This window comes from Brassica napus, chromosome A1, assembly GCF_020379485.1.
Source record: "Brassica napus cultivar Da-Ae chromosome A1, Da-Ae, whole genome shotgun sequence".
NCBI classification, from domain to species: Eukaryota; Viridiplantae; Streptophyta; class Magnoliopsida; order Brassicales; family Brassicaceae; genus Brassica; species Brassica napus.
The window spans coordinates 30,610,920-30,625,050 of record NC_063434.1 but is presented as its reverse complement, the minus strand read 5'-3'; the positions used below and the strand labels follow the sequence as shown (position 1 = coordinate 30,625,050).

At 37.3% G+C, this 14,131-nt stretch overlaps 4 protein-coding genes across 4 annotated transcripts; 2 read left to right on the top strand and 2 right to left on the bottom strand.

Moving 5' to 3' along the window:
* Positions 1-682: 682 nt before the first annotated feature.
* LOC106423787 (gibberellin-regulated protein 5-like) lies at positions 683-1,679 on the top strand. The gene is made up of 3 exons (XM_013864547.3): positions 683-819; positions 972-1,005; positions 1,282-1,679. The coding sequence occupies exons 1-3, from the start codon at positions 745-747 to the stop codon at positions 1,461-1,463; spliced, it is 291 nt and encodes a 96-aa protein (XP_013720001.1). The 5' UTR covers positions 683-744; the 3' UTR covers positions 1,464-1,679.
* Positions 1,680-2,940: 1,261 nt separating this feature from the next.
* Positions 2,941-5,438, bottom strand: LOC106423844 (probable inactive receptor kinase At3g02880). The gene is made up of 3 exons (XM_048776138.1): positions 3,983-5,438; positions 3,602-3,919; positions 2,941-3,531 (listed from the first exon to the last, which is right to left on the bottom strand). The coding sequence occupies exons 1-3, from the start codon at positions 5,217-5,219 to the stop codon at positions 3,257-3,259; spliced, it is 1,830 nt and encodes a 609-aa protein (XP_048632095.1). The 5' UTR covers positions 5,220-5,438; the 3' UTR covers positions 2,941-3,256.
* A 1,984-nt stretch (positions 5,439-7,422) lies between these two features.
* Positions 7,423-9,593, bottom strand: LOC106423845 (zinc finger CCCH domain-containing protein 33-like). The gene is made up of 7 exons (XM_048776135.1): positions 9,322-9,593; positions 9,043-9,200; positions 8,886-8,948; positions 8,643-8,762; positions 8,311-8,544; positions 7,976-8,236; positions 7,423-7,898 (listed from the first exon to the last, which is right to left on the bottom strand). The coding sequence occupies exons 1-7, from the start codon at positions 9,377-9,379 to the stop codon at positions 7,671-7,673; spliced, it is 1,122 nt and encodes a 373-aa protein (XP_048632092.1). The 5' UTR covers positions 9,380-9,593; the 3' UTR covers positions 7,423-7,670.
* Positions 9,594-11,795: 2,202 nt separating this feature from the next.
* LOC106423796 (tyrosine-protein phosphatase DSP3-like) lies at positions 11,796-13,151 on the top strand. Its single transcript, XM_048776119.1, has 5 exons — positions 11,796-12,083; positions 12,177-12,270; positions 12,355-12,412; positions 12,485-12,528; positions 12,635-13,151. The coding sequence occupies exons 1-5, from the start codon at positions 11,923-11,925 to the stop codon at positions 12,896-12,898; spliced, it is 621 nt and encodes a 206-aa protein (XP_048632076.1). The 5' UTR covers positions 11,796-11,922; the 3' UTR covers positions 12,899-13,151.
* Positions 13,152-14,131: the final 980 nt, after the last annotated feature.

The following is a 14,131-nucleotide window of genomic DNA, read 5'->3' as shown; positions in this document are numbered from 1 at the left end:
TATCGCCTTTAACTTAGCCGTATTTTTCGCTTTCCATTTCACTACTTGTCTTTAGTGCCTTTTTATTTGCACTTTACCGTTTACATATATTTCCTTAAATCATTTAGATTTTTAGTTTGGTAGTGTTCTTTTGATAACTATTCATATGCAACATTATTTATAACTTAAATCTATCAACATTAAATATTTTTCCTGGTAGCATGCATAATTTGCTGCAAGTTCAAAATATGATGGATATGTAGCCAAAAATGGCCCGCAAATATTACATATTCAAAAACAAATAATCTTATTCTTCACCTTAACCTCGCCGCATTTTCCGTTTCTATTACACGACTTGACTTCTTTCATCTTTATGTTCACTTCTAAGTTTACATACATATTGTTGTTGAATCATTTTAAAATTTTAGCTTAGTCATAATTCAGATCTATCAAACTGAAATCATAGGTTGCACAAATTGTCATGTAAAATAATAACACGAGTAAAAAACGAAAGGAATTATATGTTCCATTCATTTATCTGCTATTTTAGGATGGAATTATTTTTAATAAGCTTTTCGGATGGGCAAAAAATAAGTAGCATAATTAGTAACTACAGTAACCTAATCGTACCCAAAAATCACGGCATGAACACGGGGATTGTCAAATATTGTTCCTAAAAGCAAATTTCCACTAATTTTCTCTATAAGTATCTTTAACCTATACTTTGTTCTAAAAATCATTAGTTCAAAACCAAAAGTTATACAAATGACGAATTCTATTAAATATGTTCTTCTCTTCTTAACTTTGCTCTCTCTACTGTCAGTCTCCAACCTCGTTCAGGTATATTCATAAAACTTTGTCAAAACACATTCTCTCAATTTCGAAATAATTAGTTTTATCAAGAAGAAGAAGTGAATTGTTTATTTTTCTTTTAATTTTAACAAGAACTGAAATTCTATGGTTATATTGAAAGTGAAGCCTTTCTTTGACAGGCTTCTCGTGGTGGTGGCAGACTCCATCCCCAAGGTAGGAACAAAATACTATGTAATTACGATAATACCATTTATTCTAAAGTCACAAGCTGATAATCTGCTGAAAAATACGCAAGCAACAATTATGATATGTTTTGTTGAAATTAATCACAATCTCCTTGTTTCAAAAAAAGAAGAAAAAAAACCACAATCTCTTAAAGTACTAGTATTTACTGACTTGGATATTTTATATGATATATATAAACATGAACATATCAACGATGTGTTTATTTTGTTGTGGCATTGTTTTGGATGTAAACTTCACGCGCAGATTGCAGACCGAAGTGTAATTACCGTTGCTCGGCAACATCACACAAGAAGCCATGCATGTTCTTTTGCCTTAAGTGTTGTAGCAAATGTCTTTGCGTTCCTTCTGGCACTTATGGAAACAAGCAAAACTGCCCTTGTTACAACAATTGGAAGACCAAAGAAGGCCGTTCAAAATGTCCTTAACTTCCTTTTTATAAGCAAATAAACTTTGTATCATCGGTCACTTATATCGTTTAGATATGTGTCTGCTAATTAGTAGACTCTACTTGTCTTACTTTCTCGTTTGATCTTATCGATTGTTGTGCTAAGACGTTATATAAGTTCTATGTTAGGCCTAAGTATTAATTATGGCTTTTACCAAAAAAAAAAGTATTAATTATGGCCCCTTTTAAATTATTACTCAAAGCCTTGCATTCTTTTCTCTCATTTACGGCTTTTACTTCACTCTAGTTTAACCTAAAAATATATATATTTCATTTCGTCTATGACCGGCTCTAATTATGCTTTAATGCTATTTGGTTCGCGTTCTAAATTTAGGCGTTGCACTTGAGGAAAGATGATCTATATATGTATGTGAATATGTCACGAGAGTTATGGAATATTGGTCCCTCACTACGGGCCACCTGCCAAAAACTTTATTGCCAATATAGAAACTTCATACGTACTTATGTGGATGTGTGTCCACATGGACATGAGCTGGACCAGTAAAACAAAAAATAATGGTGTCAACTGTCTATGATTATGAATCGGTGTAGATATTATGTCACATGGAAAGAATGGAGAATTTGTTGAATCTAGATCACAATATTTTTCAAATAATAAGTTGAAAGTATATCTACCGATTTATGTTTGAAGTAAAGAACTTGTCAAAACTAGTTTCTTTTTTTGGGTAAAATGTCAAAACTAGTTATTTGTTCATGCGAAATTTCATACCATATACTTTGTGTCCATTACACATGAACCTATAATATTTTGTGATTATTGAAATGATTTATGTTCTATAATAAGTCCAAGTAACTAGATTTTGAAAGTAGGTATGATTTTATTTGTTTGTTTGGAATTAGGTATGATAAACAACTGGTCCAAGTTTTTTAAGGTGTAGTTGTGGACATCATGATTTATCGGCCATGTTGATATATAGATACATAAATTCTGCAGAGTTTTCCAAACCAAAGTATATATATCCATTTACTGAAATTGATATTCACAAACCAGAAACATAACATCATCATATATATATATATATATATATATATATATATAACATCACTATATATATATATATATATAAACTGATATTCAGTAAATAATTCTGACTAATTTTAATATGTTTTCTTTATTTATTTCCTTGTGGTGTACGGTTAGTGGTTACCAACTTCGCATTATTATAAAACTTCAAATTAAATGGAAACATGAACTGTTTGTCAGTCAATCGTGACATGATTCAGGACCACCATTGTCGTTGACATTTTTTCATGTGAAATCCGAAGAAATAGCCAATACAAGATTTTTAGTTGTGTTACAAGAAATTTTTTTTAAAGATTTTCAGTTTTATTTTTATGGATTATAAAGTCATCTTGTTATCAATGAATTAGCAAATTCTAATGGACGGCGCGAAAACAAAGACTGTTGATCTTTTTTACTTTTTTGTATGATAAGATACGAAGAAAACAAACCAGTTTATTCACACACAACCAATAACACTTGTTGCTAAAAAAAACCAATAACACTTTATACAAAAAATTGTCTTTAGCAAATAATTTTATGAACATTTTTAAAATTATGAACTAAAGAAAAATATAAAGAGAAAAAAATCTGCAAAGTCTCGTCTCAATTTGAGGCTCAATAATTAACGAACACACTATGACACGCACAACGAAGGAAATAAAAAGGCGGGGAATGTGTATAAACTATTCAATAAATTGCAATTCAGCCCCAAACAATTTGAACTCGATCAATTTAGACCCCCACTATAATCAATCAGATACCGGGTTTGGAGAGCCTGATGAATGTGAAACCTCCTCGATGAGTCTGGTAACATCGGCCATGGAAGGACGACTATCAGGATACTGAGCCGTACAGCTCAGACCGATCTTCAAGAGCCGGATAATGTTCTCATTGCCCTCTGATTCGTACCTTGTGAGCTCTGGATCAAACACATCAGACGTTGATTGTTGATCAGTAACAGATTGGACCCATCTTGGCAAATCTACACCTTCCTCGTTCAGTTGCTGCTGTGTTGGAGACTTCCCTGGAACACAATGTACCATGTTAAATCTCCTAAAAACACAGTTAAAAAACAATGCTTTTAAGCTTGTTACCTGTGAGTAGCTCAAGTATTAGGACACCAAAGCTGTAAACATCAGCTTTCTGAGAGATTTTGCGAGCGTCAGTAACTTCAGGGGCACGGTAGCCATCGATACGGTTAGGCGCAGACGTGGAGCTAATGATAGGCGCTAGACCGTAATCAGAGACCTTAGCTTCATAGGAGTTAGACAAGAGAATGTTCGAAGACTTGATGTTTCCATGAGAAGTAGTCGAATCACGCGAATGTAAGTAACTAATCGCTCTCGCAGCTCCCAATGCTATACCGGCTCTGGTCTCCCAGTTCAACGGAGTCCTCCCGCTTCCTTTGTTCCCTACAAATCCATTTAAATCAGCTCAAATGACATAACCAATCACAACAACGCAGTGATACTTACCGTGCAAGAGAGCAGACAAGCTTCCTCTAGACATGTACTCAAAGACAAGAAGCTTCTCGTCACGGCTAAAGTAGTAAGCGATCAAAGTCACTAGATTAGGATGACTCATCGATCCCAAAACCTGCATCCTCTCTCTGAAGTCTTTCTCAGGCACCACAACGTCTCTCAACCGCTTCACAGCAACCACCAAACCATGATCAAAGCTCGCCTTATACGAAGACCCAACAGATCCTTTCCCAAGAACCTCAGCCGAAGCCTTCAACAACCCATCCAAATCGAATTCCCCGAAAGACTTCACGAAAAAGATCAAGTCTTTACTCACCACACCGCTCTCCGCCGCCGCCGCCGTTTCCTTCGGTATAACCGCGGCGGTGGAGGAAGTCGTAGCGGCGGCGGCGGCGACGGGAGCTGCTTCGACGTTTCGCGGCGGAGCATTCTCCTCCGTCTTTCTCTTCCTACAGAGACAGAACAGAACCAAGAGAAGTAGTAACAATCCGACAACGCACCCGATCACAATCCCGACGATAGCTGCCGTTGATAACCCGTCGCTGTCTTTAGACGGCGGAGAAACGGCGCAAGACTGTAACGGCTTCCCACAGAGACTGTTCCCTTCGAAAACGGTTACGGGAAAGCCCGACAGCGAATCCGGAATCGAACCGTTTAACTGATTGGAAGAAACATTAAACTGCTGGAGAGAGAGTGTGATCTCGGGGATCGAACCCGTGAGCTGGTTCCTCTCCAAGTAGAGCGTAACCAACCGAGGCGCGGAATTCACATTACTCGGGATCCTCCCCGAGAACCTATTCTCCCCTAAATTAATTCTGATTAAATTCGGAAGAGTAAATAAAAACGCGGGAATCTCGCCGGAGAAGGCGTTGCCTTGGAGATACAAGTAACGGAGGAGGACGAGGTTGGAGAAGTCGGACGGGATCGGGCCGGAGAGGGAGTTGAACCGGAGGGAGAGAGTCTGGAGCTGAGTCAAGTTCCCGATTGATTCGTTTGGTAAGGAGCCGAGTAAACCGGTTCCGGGTAACCGGAGGGAAGTGACCCGACCCGCGAGGCAGTTGACTCCGTGCCAGGTGCAAGGAGAGGAGGCGCTCGTGTTCCATAGGAGCGTACGGCCGCGGACGCTGCTGCGGAGGGTGAGTAAGGCTCGACGGTCGGAGTCGAGGTCGGAAGTAACCGCCGCGAGGTAGAGGAGGAAGATGAGGGAGAAGGAGGAGATGGATCGGTTCATCTTCCTCTCTGAGTTGTGTTTTAATTATTGGTGCTTCTTTGTTTTGTTTTTTTTTTCGGTGAATATATTTTGGATTTTGAGAGATTTTTTGAGATTTTGTACCTTTTTGGGTAACGCGTAAAGAAGAGTCTGAACAGAGAGAGGAGACGGATGGTGGAATTCAAGAAGAGGCTTTTCACATTAGTTTCATCTCTCTCTCTCTCTCTCTCTCTCTCTCTCTCTCTCTCTTTAGAACCGGCCACAGAAAAAAGAAAGATATCATAATGGTACAAGAAGAAGAAGATGGAGAATTTTCATTTCTGACAAAGAAAATTAAAATGAAAATTTTAAACCATATAGGTTGAAATTTTCGTTTAAATAATTCTTGACAGGCTTTCATAGTATGAATGATCTAGTATTTTTGTGGATTTAATATTTTAATTATAAAATTTAAATAATATTTAAACATGGTAATGTTAATGCTGATGAGATATTCTAAAGAGTAAAGAGTATCTCAAGGTCCATGAATAGTTGTAACGATAAATATGACAGCTATGTTATAGAAATAGCTAAATCTTCAAAAAATCTACTAACAAGGTCATGAATAGTTGTAACGATCAAAATATAGTCAACTAGACATCGCATTACATAAATGGTGGTAATAAGTACCTTTTTTATCATAATTACTACGGGCTGCAGTAATGTTTTGTAGACGTTTAAAAGTTAAATCAACAACTGTTTTTTGAAAGTTGTTTTTGTTGTTCAGGTTAGTGTGACCAAAAACAAAGCTAGATTTGTGAATTTAGTCTTAGGCAAACCGTTGACAAAAAAGAACCCAATAGTGTCGAGCCACCGTTTTTAATTATTTTATGAAATTTCTCAGCTAATTTTTTTTCTAAACAATCCTATCCGTGGCATTGACCATTTCGGAAATAGAAATGGTCATCATAAAGCTAACTAGTGGTTGGTGTAGACTAGTTAGTATATAGAATGTTGGACTTGAGAAAATTTCAGTGGTTGGAATTCTTGTTTGCCAAATCGATAATATTTTCAAACATGGTTACCTCATATGTTTGATACCGCTTATTTGGAAAACGTATGAAATACACTTGCATGTTATTACTTTCTTGAGTGTAGTATTAAACAAAACAACTTGTAATTAGTTAAGTAGGTCACATGAAATCTTCTTCACAAATTTCATGTTGCAATATGTTTATTTCTTAGACAATAGAGACATACAATTTTGTCTTTGAATATAATAAGTTGTGTCAAGTTGTTATTACATGGATAAGTTAAAGGCCACGAAGGACTCTCTCTCCTCTCCTAGTGAGATAATTTCTCTCTATTCCTCTGGCCTTCTTATCAATCCTTTATCTTTCAGAAGGTTCAGAGTTGATTTGAGAGTGAGAGGTTGTCGTTTTTGTTTACCGGTTTCGGTACTTCCGACCGGTTTTCGTCTCCGGCGGTTGATCAGTTCCTCCGATGACCGTCCGGCTTTTGTTTCCGGGAAGCGACGGCTTTCAAAGCGCCGACTTCGCCGGCTTCTGTCTCCGGGAGACGATGTCTTACTTAGAATCGTTCTCGCCGGCACCGATCGATCTGCGATTCAGTTCTTCGTTGTCCGACTGCCTCTCGCTCTATTCTTCCGACGACTCTTCTCCCCAATTGATTTGGTTTTTACATCTTCAAGCTTATCTTTATCTTTAAAGATGCCGGATCTTCTCATGCAAGATAGTCGGATTGAAGGATCGATTGTAGACGTCGATGTTCTTTTCCGAATCGTAGATCTCCCAGTTTTGGCTCTTCGGTTCGAGCCCTTGTGAAGATTGGTTCTTCCGTGGTTCGTCTTCGCCGTCGGCGGAGTTCCGTCGCCTCCTCTGGTTCCGGTGGAAGGAAGTGGTTCCTCGTCTTGACCCGTGTTCATTGATTGCCGGGCGATCGGACACGTGGAAGATGACGTGCCGTGGCTTGCTTCCTCGACGGTTTACCCTTCGTGTTTTGGGCCTTGTGTTGGGCCTTCATCTCTCTCGTAGTTGGGCATGTTTTGCCCTTTTGTTTTTGTTTCATGTTGGGCTTTGCCCCTTTGGGCTCAGTTCCATTAATAAAATTTCCAGTGAAAAAAAAAAAAAGTTAAAGGCCACGAGCTAGGCCCAATCTTTATGTATTAAATATGACTTCGCACACGAGCATTGTTAACAACTTATAAATAATTGAAAATGGAATATGAAAATCTAACGCTGAACCGGTAATAAGAAGGGAAGATTTCTAAACCAGATCTTAACCGGTTATACATTTATCAATCTATTCACCTGATCCACCAAAAGAATATTTCAACAATGGCTATCAGATCAAGATCAGTTGTATAATCACCTCCTCTATACATTATTAATATAAATATGCTTCAGATTAAAATGTAAGAATTTACAGGTTTCTCTATGAAAAATCAAAGCTTTTTAAAGCTCTCTTCTTCACTCACTGCTGCTGTGTATCAATGGGAGTGTCTTTACCAGAGGCTGTCGCTGCTTGTCTTGTTTCAGACACTGAGACTCTTCTGGAATCTCCGCGTGACGTTTCCACAACCTCGTCTGTCTCTGAAGCTGTGTTGTCGTACGCGAATACTTCCATTGGGTGATTAAATTTACAGCTTGGACCAAACTTGCAGATTCCATAGCGACTATAGAACACACACACCGGTTCTCCCTATATCCAAAACAAAACAAAAAAGCTATTAGAACCAACCAAATTCAATTGAACATGCATTTTGTTGAGCAGCTTACAGGGCGTAAAGGGAGGCCAATGGGACTCAAGAGACAATCAGGAGAAGGAGGTTGTCTATCTCTAGGATGATGAAACTTGCAAACTGTGCCAAACTTGCAGTCTCCTGTCTTCATGTAGAACTGGCATTCAGGTTGTCCCGGTCTCTCCGGGAAAACATTCTCACTAGGCTGAACAGAGGAGCCTGACTCGTTTTGCTGCATGTTTCTGTAGTTGTTGTGTTCATTTCCAGTACCTGAAGGAGAAACTGAGCCGAGCTGACCCTAAGGAAATGAAAAAAGTTCAGTTTGAAATCAAAAGAATCAGATGAGGAGTGTTGTTTTTGGACACAACTTACGCTGTATGGGTTCCATACAACTCCTTGAGGCATCATTAATGGGGTGAAGCCGGAGGGATCTTGCCACCGAGGGCTGGCGATAAAAGAGGCTCTTGACCAAGGGTAAGACTGTTGTTGGCCTGAAGTAGGAACCATGAGGCTGGTTGTTGGTTGAGGCTGGGGATGGTTGAATTTACAAGTGGCGCCAAATTTACAGTGTCCGGTTCTTAGAAAATAAGCACAATCAACTTCATTCTGCATCATTTAATAAAATAGAATCACTAAGAGGGTTTTGTAACAATCACAAAAGTGATGATAAAATAAAATAAAATAAAGAAAAAGACAAAACATACAGAGCGTAGAGGATAGCCTAACATGTTGAGTGAGACTCTTCCAGCAATCCCAGCTTTGTTCCTAGGGTGATGAAACTTACATGTTACTCCAAACTTGCATGTTCCTGTCTTCAAATAGTACTAAACAACCCCCAAACATACAATGTAAGTTAATCCACAATGGAAAACAAAATATCTTCTTATAAACAGCAAAAAAAAAAAAACTCTTTCATAATGTAACAGAGAGAAGAGTATTCTAATAACCTCGCATTCAGGCTGACCAATCCTTTCAGGGTATTCTCCTCTCATTCTAGCAGTGGCTATAACCTATAAGAGATATCAAAAACACTATTAAAGAGCTTCCAACTTTGGATCCGACAAAACAGATCTCTAAACTCCAAAAGCAGACACAAGAACATACCAGTTCCCGATCACGAGGGTGATTGAACCGACAAGTTGAGCCGAATCTACAGAGACCAGTTCTGATGTAATAAGAACAATCAGGCTCTTCTGGTCGTTCAGGGTAAGAACCGGTTTCCATTGTTTCATCTGAACTCAAATTCATTTGCCACATTGCCTCTGATTATCACCAACCCCCACCAAAAATATAGAAACATAATTCGAGATTAATCCATAAAAATAATAAAAATTTAAATCAGATCAAAGCTGAAAAAGAAGAGGAAGAATAAATTGAGGAGACCTTGATTGATCATCAGAGGTGAAAGAGAGGACATAGGAACTCCGGCGTTAAAATCCATAGACGTGAAGAGGAATGTCTCCAACGATGACGATGAAGATGAGCATAAGACATTACACTATCATCACCATAAAGTGTAAGAGAAGAAGTAAATGACAATGGACATAGATGAAGTAGGAGAAGAATCGTGTAAACAGAGAGACAGGAAGTGAAAAGAGAGATTAAAAGCAAAAAAGGCGTTCTCGTCTCACCTCCACACAAAAAAGAAACAAAACATTTAGAGAACAATAATAATTAATTAATGCAAATAAGAAGACCAACCTATCCCTACGTAGGTTTTTTGCTGCCAAGTGCAAAACTTTATTTTATCTTCTCCGCCAAAATTGGACGGACGGTAGAGAACACGACGTCACCAAACTTTTATTATTTTGTTTTCATTATCTTTGTCCTTTCCAATCTGGTTAGTTATGGGTGTGTGATGGGATCCTAAACCGACATTGAACCAACCAATAGAAACAAATAAACCGACATTCAAACTGAAACTCACTCTCTCTAGTAATGATACTGGAGCTAAAGCTAATCTTGATCCTAAACTAACTGAGAGAAAGGGTCGCCAGCGGAGTTGATACAAACAAGTTATACGGAAAGCAAGAGGAGAATGCTCTTCATTCTGATGATCAAGGTATGTAATACAGATCAGCTTTTGTGGAAACGCTTCTTGTATGGCTGCAAATTAAATTTATGTTACTCCATGACTTTCTTGTACTGTCGGTAATACACACACTCTTTGCAGGAGACAGAGATATGGATCAGCCAAGTTATGACGAGGAGAACATACCATCAAAGAAGATCGTTGATCCTGATACTAATGCCGATGCTTTTCAAGACAGTATATTGAACGAGACATTTGATAATGCAACGGATACGAGGCCTAATGGCCTACACGAAACAAGGATAAAAGCAGTGAGCTGACAGAAGAGCAAAGAACACGTATGGAAGCTAATAGATTGAAGGCGATGAACAGAGGTCAAAACATTTCCGAGGAACAGAGACTACGAAAATCTTTTGGTGGTTTTAGTAGTTTTTATTTGGCGGGAAAATTAGATGGGACAAACCGGCCAGGTATTAAATTAATAACAAAACCAAATTAGTAGTGTGTAATTCTCTTTCTGAATAATTCAAAACACTACCCTGAATCTCTGCATCAAATCTACTTTTTATGATCATAAAAACTTGAAGACATACTACATCAATTATCCATATATATGAAAAATGACATCTTTACAAACCTAACGTGTTAAAAAAGCAATCGTACAGTACTTCTGTGGTACCTAAGGGTTAAACTAAGCAGTGGCAACTGGCAATAGGTTCAATGTGTATGCAAAAGAATGCATCATCTCGTCTTTATGATAAGTGATGTGATGGTTGCACTTAGCTTCCTTTAGATGTCATCACAAGAGACTGCATTCACACATCAGTTTCTATCTTATCCTTCAGGATCGAGAGCATGTCTATAACTTTGAGCCAGCATGATTCAAATCTTGGTTCTCCACTTCATGAGCTAGCAATAGAAGATGACAAATCTAGTACATCATTTGGTGAAGAAGCATCTTTGGACATTATAAAGGAAAGAGTAAGCAATAGTAGAAGATTTTTTTTATTAGGTAAAGTCACAAAAAAGTCTAAATTCCTTTTGAAATTTCTTTTTGGATAGCTCAACTGATAATGTAATATACATTTTGAAGTTTTTACTGAAAAGTTTAAAATCATCTCTTTATATATGATGAAGATGTGTTCGATTTAATAAGTAAACAAACAACATGTATAAATCGGATAATCTATGTTTTAAACAAATGTCAAGATCTTTCATCATCAGATTCTTCTTAACAACCGAGTTCATGGCAATCTTAAGAATCATCAATCTAACCATGATCATAATAAATATTAGGTTATCTACAAGAAAAAAAAGGAAAGAATTAGATCCTCAATTTAGATATACTAAATTAAAAATGTGGAAGCAATCTAACATAACATAAATACTTAGTATCCTATTTGTGATTATTTTTATGTTGGGTCAAATTTTTATCTTCTTGTCAATTACAATTCTCACGAGTCAATACTTTCGGTCTATAAAATAAAATTCAAAATTAGACCACTGAACTATATACTTCATATAAATTTATCGTGATTCACCACTAATAATGTTCATCCCACATTTAATTTACTTTTTGTTAAAATAAAATGGTTAAGAATTGACTCAAATTGAGATTCAGAAGAATAGTCAGCTGTGATGAGGATCTAACTAAAAGCCAAAGAACGACACGTGTCAACATCTTAGAGATACCAGTAGGGTCCACCCTAAAGCCCCTTGAAGGTGGTTTTAACAACCAATAGGAAGAAGGGATCGTAACAAAATCAGAGTCCGCTTTTCAAAGCTGTTTCCTTTATTTTTATTAATTAATCGAAACAGAACAGAAACCCCACTTGATCCCCCTTCCTGTCCTGTCCTATAAAAACCAAACCCTTTCTTCTTCCTCAAATCAATTCTTTCCTTAAGCTTTCTGGGTTTTGCTAAATTCGAAGGAAGGAGTTTGAATTCTCTCGATGTGTTTGATAATGGAAGCGGCGGATGATCACGTCGTCGACGGTGGTGTTTTAGCTGCGCCGTCTAATTTCTCGATGGTCGAAGACGGGATTTACCGGTCTGGGTTTCCTAAACCGGAGAATTTCGGTTTCCTCACAACTCTTAGTCTTCGTTCCATCATGTAAGCTAATTGTTTTATTCGATTATTCTGTTTAAATTGGTTTTAATTTCACAATTGGATTAATTAAAAATCATTCCTTTTTTGTGAGAGCAGTTATCTTTGCCCTGAACCGTACCCGGAGGAGAATCTCAAGTTTCTTGAGGCCAACAACATTAAGCTTTTCCAATTTGGTATCGAAGGCAAAACGGTGCGTTTTATTCCCTTGGAGGATTGATTAGCTGCTCACTGTTGATTTTGTTTTTTTTATAAATGGATCGTTTATGAATTGCAGGATCCTCCAACTCCTATGCCAAAAGATACAGTTTTAGATGCTCTCAGAGTCTTAGTTGGTAAGGATTCCAACACTCAACACTGTCTGTTTCATGATGTCTTAAAGTAAACTGTCTTGTTTTTTCTTGTAGATGTAAGAAACCATCCGATTCTCATACATTGCAAAGCCGGAAAGGTAAATAATAATATACATCAATTATAAAAGGATATTTTTTTTGGTGGAGATTAGTTATTTTACAGGAGACTAATGGATTTGGTGAACTCAATTATGATGAATGCAGCATAGGACAGGCTGTTTGGTAGGATGCTTGAGAAAAGTCCAGAGCTGGTGTCTATCATCGGTGCTCGAGGAGTACCAGAAGAACGCTGGCGTGAAGTGGAGGCAAAGGGATTTGAATTTCATTGAGGCGTTTGATACGGCGAGTTTGAGGCAGTGTCTTTTGAGCATTATGTATCGTTATCACGGCTATGGCTTCAAGAGGAAAAGATTAGTCCATGAAGAAGAAAACGTCCAGACGCTGAAACCGCAGGCTGCTAAAGTTTGAGAAACGAGAGCTAACCGGTGGGAGATGGTTCATGTTTTTTTTTTAATTTGAGGTTCCATTTATCGGTCGCTGGATATGATTCTTATAGGAGGATTAAGTTCGAGATTCATAAACGGAAGTTTCATTTGGGTTGGTTTAGTGATAGTAAAGTGTATAGAAAGGCTACTCTTTGTTAGACGCTGGTGCATGAGAGAGGTCAATTAACTCAATGACCACTAAAGCTTCTTATGCTTTATCTTCTTCTTTTTTTCCTTATAAACTTGTCAGCTCATAAAGTGACTTTTAGCTAACTTGTTCTAAAAAAGAAATAATTGTAGTACAATTAATCAGACCATAATTGTAGTATTAACTTTAATTTTTAAAAAGCAGTCAATAAAAAAAAAGAAAAATGGAAAAACGGAGGAGGTAAAGAGAATCGAGTCATCTTCCAATTTATACAATGTGCGCCGTAGGACAAGGTTTCTGACTATGTATACCACGTGCATGTATTAAGAACAAATATGCTCTAATCAAAGATGTCTTAAAAGGTATCTTTAATTAGTTACTTGTGATTTTGATTTCCATTATCAGTCTCCACGTGATCGAGTCAGCGAATTTGGACTGATAAGAATAGTATATCAGATAAAAACTCGAGACCAATGACACAATCTAACAATGTGCACAATCCTCAAAAAAATTGCTATGTCATCACAAAACAAGATGTCTGTACACTGACGCACTTTGTAGATCATTCTTACCTAGGGTATCCTTTCTTTTGTCTGAACAGAAAACAAGATGTCAGTATTATGTCTGAACATAAACAGAGTTTAAATTTTGTTTTAACAGCCCCTCTTAAGGGTTTTCTGTTACAAAAAAGCAACAACAGATGCTAAAGAGAAGAGATTGGAACAAAAAAAAAAACACCAAACAGTTAAAACATCAAAGATGATGTTTGCATATTGATGTGCTTGCAAATTCAAAGAAAGGCCATAAAACAACACTTTTCAAGCTAGTAAAACTGTAATACTTAAACCAAACGTGTTCTATACTTAATGATATGCCAAAACAAATAAACAGAGAGCTTGAAACGGCAAGGCTAGCCTAAAACCAAATAGCCTTCGAATGTACTATTCTTTACCATACAAGTTCTTGCAAGTAATAACATTTGACAAGAGAAAATGGTTCAAATATCAATTTATTCATACAACAACATCCTATGATAGGTTATAATATTCATCTTCCCATTTCTTTGTT